Source organism: Physeter macrocephalus, chromosome 13 (assembly GCF_002837175.3).
Source record: "Physeter macrocephalus isolate SW-GA chromosome 13, ASM283717v5, whole genome shotgun sequence".
Taxonomy (NCBI): Eukaryota; Metazoa; Chordata; class Mammalia; order Artiodactyla; family Physeteridae; genus Physeter; species Physeter macrocephalus.
Window position 1 is genome coordinate 81400379 of NC_041226.1, and position 6000 is coordinate 81406378.

The 6000-nt window shown below is 65.5% G+C and overlaps 1 protein-coding gene across 2 annotated transcripts in view; it reads left to right on the forward strand.

The window, feature by feature from the left end:
* Positions 1-6000, forward strand: part of TMEM255B (transmembrane protein 255B) — a 37652-nt gene that overhangs the window by 25954 nt on the left and 5698 nt on the right. Inside the window, exon 8 of one of the 2 annotated variants that reach the window (XM_024117438.2) lies at positions 2780-2923. The exons of the other annotated variant lie outside the window; for it this stretch is intronic. Coding sequence (XP_023973206.1) covers positions 2780-2923 — 144 coding nt within the window. The remainder of the gene's footprint in view (positions 1-2779; positions 2924-6000) is intronic. 2 annotated transcript variants of the gene reach the window in all.

Here is a 6000-nt window from a genome sequence, read left to right on the forward strand (position 1 = left end):
GCTTCAGCATCTGGGCGGCCCTGGGCAGGGACCGCGCCGCGGGACCCGTGCCTGAGGCCACCCTGCAAGTCTCTCCGTGGGCAGCGTCCTCTCCAGGGGACCGGCTGTTCCAAGCCGTGTTCTCGCAAGGGGCCCAGACGGCACCTCCCGCGACCGGACACTTCATCCGTGGACGTGCCGCACGTGAGGCCACAAACACCAGGAAGAGCTCACAACCGCCCACAGACCAGCAGCCACCCGCCCGTCACCCGGTTTTAAGGAGGAGGCAGTGCGAATGCACGTGCAAACAACCCCTGCAGGCCAGCCCCCTGCCCCACGCACAGCTCACACGGCCAAGGGCGGCTTGTTACCTCGGCCCCAGAGACTGCGGCCATTGGCCACGTCTCTCAGCCTCACCTGGAGCCTCCCGAGATCAGTGACATGTTTCCTGGAGGTTTCCTGACCCCAGACAAAGCCCGAGATACCACGGGAGACCCTGGCGACCCCCCGCCCCACTCCCACTCTCGGTGGTGCAGACTCCAGGCCCAGCCCCTGCTCGGTCGCAAGGTGTCTTTTGGTGCGGGCACAGCAAGCACCGTGTCCTTCAAGGACGAGAGCTGCCCGCCCCCAGGACGCCTGGGGTCTGCAGGGCCCACAGTGCGGTCTGTGGGGTCCCTCGGCGGGGCTTTTCCTGCCGTGGCCGGGTCAGCGTTTTCGCCCTTGGCAGATTCTCAAGGAGAGCGAGGCTAGACTCGATGGCTGCACAGAGTGTCTTGTTCGGGCCCTGCCCCTGGGAGCCCGGGTGGAGGCTGCTGGGCTGCCCCCAGGGATGGCCGTCAGCCCGGTGGCTTTTCCAGAAGAGGCCCCTGTGCTCTTGAGTTTATAATAAAACTGCTGGAGCTTCTCTCGGGAACGTAGCGACGCCCCAGAGAGGCTGCCTGTCACGCGGGACGCAGAGTTACGTGTCAGCCCCGCTCTGGACGGTTTCCACTCTCATACCCAGAGCTCAGGGGTGTTGTAAGAAGCAAGCAAGGTGATTCCTTAAAATTTTACACCTACGAGTAGATTCTCTTGTAAGTTAATGGATCTTATAATTTAAGAATTATCTTAAGGAACGAAGACACGTCACTAGCCACCCAAAGCTCTGGGCACTCAGGGCTCCGGAGGGCCGGTCACAGACGGCTCGTCCCGTGGGGTGCTGGGTGGGCGGGCGGGCAGAGCCTGGAGTCTCGGGTCTGCAGAGGGTCCCCCGAGGTGGCGTTGCCCTGGCAACGTGGCCACGCTTACAACCCAGCCTGGGTGAGGAAGGGTCTGCGTTGGCCTCAGGTATGAGAGCTGCAGGTGGACAGTCCTGCTGGCCCAGCTGGGGTGTCCTCGCCGTCACGAGAGGCTCGGGGGTGCGAGGGTGCACGGGGGGTCAGGGCAAGACCAGGCAGTGCAGGCAGCCACGGCCGGGGGAGGTGCCTAGCATCCCCCGCAGAGCGAGGCCGCCTCTGGGAGACCCCTACACCTCCACCACATCCTCCCCAGGCCCCGAAATGCTGAGCCAGGCCAGGCAGCTCCTCTCCAGCCTGTGACGCCCTCTGGACCCTCGACCCACGACCCTCACCAGCCCCCTCGGCCCGGATCCCCTTAGCCGGGCCTCAGGCCCGAAACGCCCTCCGCAGCCCTGGGGCCCGGCTCCGGTGGTGCCGGGCCGTGTCGAGGTGCACACAGTTGGCCCTCAGCTGTGCTTGTTCGTGAATAAGGCATCAAGGCATCGAGGTGGCTGGGCTTGGACCCCATCTTGAGCTTTCCGTCCTCTCTCCCTGTTTCCAAGCTGCCTGTTCACTCCTTGGAGTTTAACCGACTCCACGTGCAGCCCAGAGCTCCTGGTAGGAAAGGACGGAGCCTGCAGGGTGAAGGAAGCGCGACGGCCCTCCTCCTTCCTGGGCTGCCTGCGTCCCGAGGGCAGGGGCGCGAGGCAGCTCTGGGGGGCTCTCTGCCCGCTCTGGCTGTCTCCTCTTGGGCGGAGCGCCTGGTGCACTCCTCTCTGGCCTCCCCCCTCCTCAGGACCCTGCTCTGGTACCTCCGGGGCTTGATGAGTTTTCAGATGCTCCGTTGGTGCTGCCCGGGCGGTCGCAGCCCCTCCCAACTCTGCAGGGCCTGCCCTGTGGGTGTCAGGCGGGACCCAGATTCTGGGCTCTTAGGGAAGGACACACCTCTGGTCTGGGAACCCCCGAGTCCCCCGTCGGGAGCGGCTGGCCTGCCTCTGGAGAGGGGTCCGCCCTACGGCCCGTGCTCTCTGGGGGCGGGTGAGAGGTCAGGAATCGGGGCCCACGTTCTGTTTCCCTGTGGGGAATCGGAGCCTCCCAGGAGCTAAGGAAGCAGGAGTTTGAGGAGTTTGGGAAGCTCTGGTCTTGGCGGTGCTTCCTGCGGCCAGAGCCATACCCCCGCCTGTGCCACCCGGAGCCCCTGCGGGGAGAGGGCCCTGCTGACTAGAGCCGGGGGCATCTTTGGAATCAGCGCCCCTCGGAGAGGCCCGTGGCACACGCTCCTGGAGCTGACGGATGGGGTCTCCTCCCTTTTCCAAAAAAAAACCCAAGAGAGCCTGGGCCTAGCTGGGCCTCTCGGCGGATCCTGGGACAAACAGGAGAAGGAAAAGCAAGATGAAACCCAGCTTTTGGGCTTCAGTTCTGGTCGGAGAGAGGCTGCTGGGAGGACGCGGAATCTCTGCCTCGGGGACGCCACCTTCCCGAGCGGCTGCCCGACGGGGCTCCCCAGCGCAGGGCTCGGCTAACGTCTCCATCCTCTGCGGCAGGTCCCGCTGTCCCAGCTGGCCTACGGCCCGCCCACAGCACCTCAGGCCCTCTACAACCCCACCCAGCAGGTCCTGGCCTACGCGGGCTTCTGCCCGGCGCCCCCGGCTGTCCCCAGCTGCTCGACGTACCCACTGCCGCTGCAGGTAGGCCGAGCGTCCCCGGGGGCCCGAGCGGCGCTCACGCCCCGGGCAGCTGTCACTCAGGGAGTGATGCTCTGGTGGGACACGGGGCCGGGTTGAAGGAAGAGGGGGCGGGGGGTCTCTGGCTCCCCATCCCGATTTCGGCAATGGGGTGATGCGGCTGGCGTGCACCAGCAAGGGGACGACGACTGAGGGACGTGGCGGGGACGTGGCGGGGACGTGGCGGGTGACCCCCGGCCCCGCGCAGGAAGTTCAGCATCCCCGGGGGCATTTGGGGCAACCTTTGCTCCGTGTGGCCCTGGTGACCCAGCCAGCCACGTCTTTCGGGGCCTTGAGATTTTCTGACCCCTGACCAGGTCCGACGCAAGTTGGCTGCAGTCTCCTGGCCAGAGCAACCGGGGATGTGCCAGCCGGCGGGCCCCGGGGCAGGGCAGAGTCACTGAGCGGAGCCGAGGGCTTGCGGCACCCACGAAGGCGGCAAGCGCAGAGCTCCACCCCAGTACAGCTCTGGCGGCCTCGGGGCTGCTGTGGACGGGGGCACATGGGGCTGCAGCCTGTTCATAGAGCAGCGTCCCGCCCGGCCAGCTGCCACCGCGGTGACGAGGACGCCCCCAGGTGTTGCCCCGTGTCCTCGGGGGGGCAGAGGCGAGCGCCTCTGGCCCACACAGCCTGTCGGCCCCTGTTTAGGCGGGGGCGGGGCGGGGGCCTCGGCACGTTCTCTGCTCTGTGTCAAGGACAACGGCCCCCGAGCGGCGCTGGGACGTTCGCGGGGTTAGGGTACCGGCGGGGCTGCGTCTCCGTGCGTGGGCAGCTGCGGTGCTGAGGTCCCGGCCGTTTGCTGTGAGGTCACACGCCTTCATCTGCTGCTCGGGGTCCCAGCGCCCGCGGAGCGATGCTGACGGGACGTGAGGCCTTTTCAGGGCCAGCGGCTGTTTAGGACAGGCGTATATCCACCAGCTCAGGGACAGAGGCGGCGGCCAGGCTTGAGGAGGGGCCGAGGGGAGCGTGGTGCCCGTCTCCGCGGCCCCTTACGACGCAGGGGAACCCGCAGACTCGGCCCAGCTGGCCGCCCGGGGCTGCGGCACCGCCCCGGCCGGCGAGGCCCGCGGTGGCCTCCCCAGGCCCGACGGCTCGTAGGGCTGGAAGCGGGTGTGGGGTCTCTGGGTCCCGGGGCGCAGCGGGTGTGGGGTCTCTGGGTCCCGGGGCGCAGCGGGTGTGGCGAGCTGAGAAAGCCTGCGGCCTCCGTCCTGCCCGGGACAGACCCGCTGGGCGAGAATTCAGGGACCGCTTTACCTCCCCGCAGAGCTGCAAGTCCTTCGTCTCCGCGCCTGGCTCCCCGCTCGCCGCGAACATGAAGCTGCTGGCTGTGCGCCCGGGGCTCCGGGGGCCTTGGAATTCCCAGAGGAGGCTGGCACACGGCGGCCTGGCCTGAGGGTGGTGCCGTGTCTGTCTCCGAGGGGTGGTGGCCCGTGGGCTGCGCCGTGGGAGGCCAGCTCCTGCCGATGAGGGGTAACGCCTTAGCCGTCCCACCAGTCCCCAGCAGGCGTCCTGGCCGCACGGGGACCCGCAGGCTGAGTCCTGAGTCGGGGAGAGGCCTGGCTCGAGAGTCCTCCCACTTCTAAGACACGGAAAGGAATTATCCGAGCGTCAGGAGATGAGCTGGTTGCCCGTAACCCCGGGTGGCGTCACTTCTCAGGGCGGGTACGTCGGCTTCCCCGACACCCAGGTGGCCGTGCTTGGCAGCCCTCGTCTTCCCTGGAAGCGTCACCTGCATCCCACCTCCGGGCCATCCTCCCTGGTCCCCATCGCGGGAAGGACCACATCATCTGGGTGTGGCCTGTGTCCTGGGCGCTGTGCTCTGCCCCCTCATCTTCTTAGTTTGCCGAACCCAGAACGTGAGACCCACAGCTGGAGGGAGGGCTGGACCCGTGGCTGGTTGGACACCTGTGGTCTCAAACACCAGCTTGGAAATGCACAGACGCCGAGGAGCGGGCGTGCTCCGCGGGCCGACTGTCTCCCGTCCTCCCAGCGTCCCCCCCGAGGCCCCACAGTCACGCCCGCACACGGGGACTCCAAGCAGCTCTGGGACGCGGCCAGGGGGCAGAGAAGATCCGCGCAGGGCCCTTCCTCCTGGCCGAGCCCCGGCATTTGGCTGGTTTGTCACCAGCCTCCCGCAAGCTTGGCTGCAGGGAGGACCCGGGGAGGACAGCACCTCATCCTGGGTGCCTGGATCCTGACCCGAGGCACCGGCAGGCGTCCTGCTCCTGTGCCCTCAGGAGACAGGGCTGCAGGATGCGGGCACGGTCTCCCCTCCTTACCGCTGGTGCTAGTGAACAGATGGCTGTGTTCCCGTGTCGTCGTCCAGCCTCATCCACCTTTGGGCCTCTGGCTCGTCACAGACAGCAGATGCTCCCAATTCTCCCTCCCGAGGGAGGCCTGGGCTCCCTCCACAAGGGCCTAATCAGCTTTTGTCACCAGCACATGCAGGAGCGTAATTACATACACGTCAATAATCAGATTTCGAGGAGATGACAAATCACTGATGCTGTGTGTCTCGTCAGGAGGGAAACGACAGATTGATGTTTCTGACTCTGTTCCCATCGGAGGAGGAAAGGGATACTGCAAGTGTCCTGTCCAGTCATTAGCAGCGGAAAACACTCCCACATAATAGAGGGAGTAAGCAGCTCTTGGGGGCTGTTTGGAGCAGTTGGTCAAAACAACAATCACCTTAGAAGAAAACCCACCTTCCTTATTCCCAGGGCCACCTGGTCAGGAAGTGCAGGAACAAGGACACGCCAAGGATTAACTCACATCCTGTAACTAAGGACCTCGCATCCTGTAACTAAGGACCTTGCATCCTGTAACTAAGAGGCTTTTTGTCTGCCCCCCGATGGGATTGCCTGTGTGGACAGAGCCTAGTTTCCTCCGTGATTCCTGGTGGTTTACTCCGTGGTCCGTGGTGGTTTACTCCGTGGTTCCTGGTGGTTTGCTCTGTGGTTCCTGATGGTTTGCTCTGTGGTCTGTGGTGGTTTCCTCCGTGGTGCCTGATGGTTTACTCCGTGGTTCCTGGTGGTTTTCTC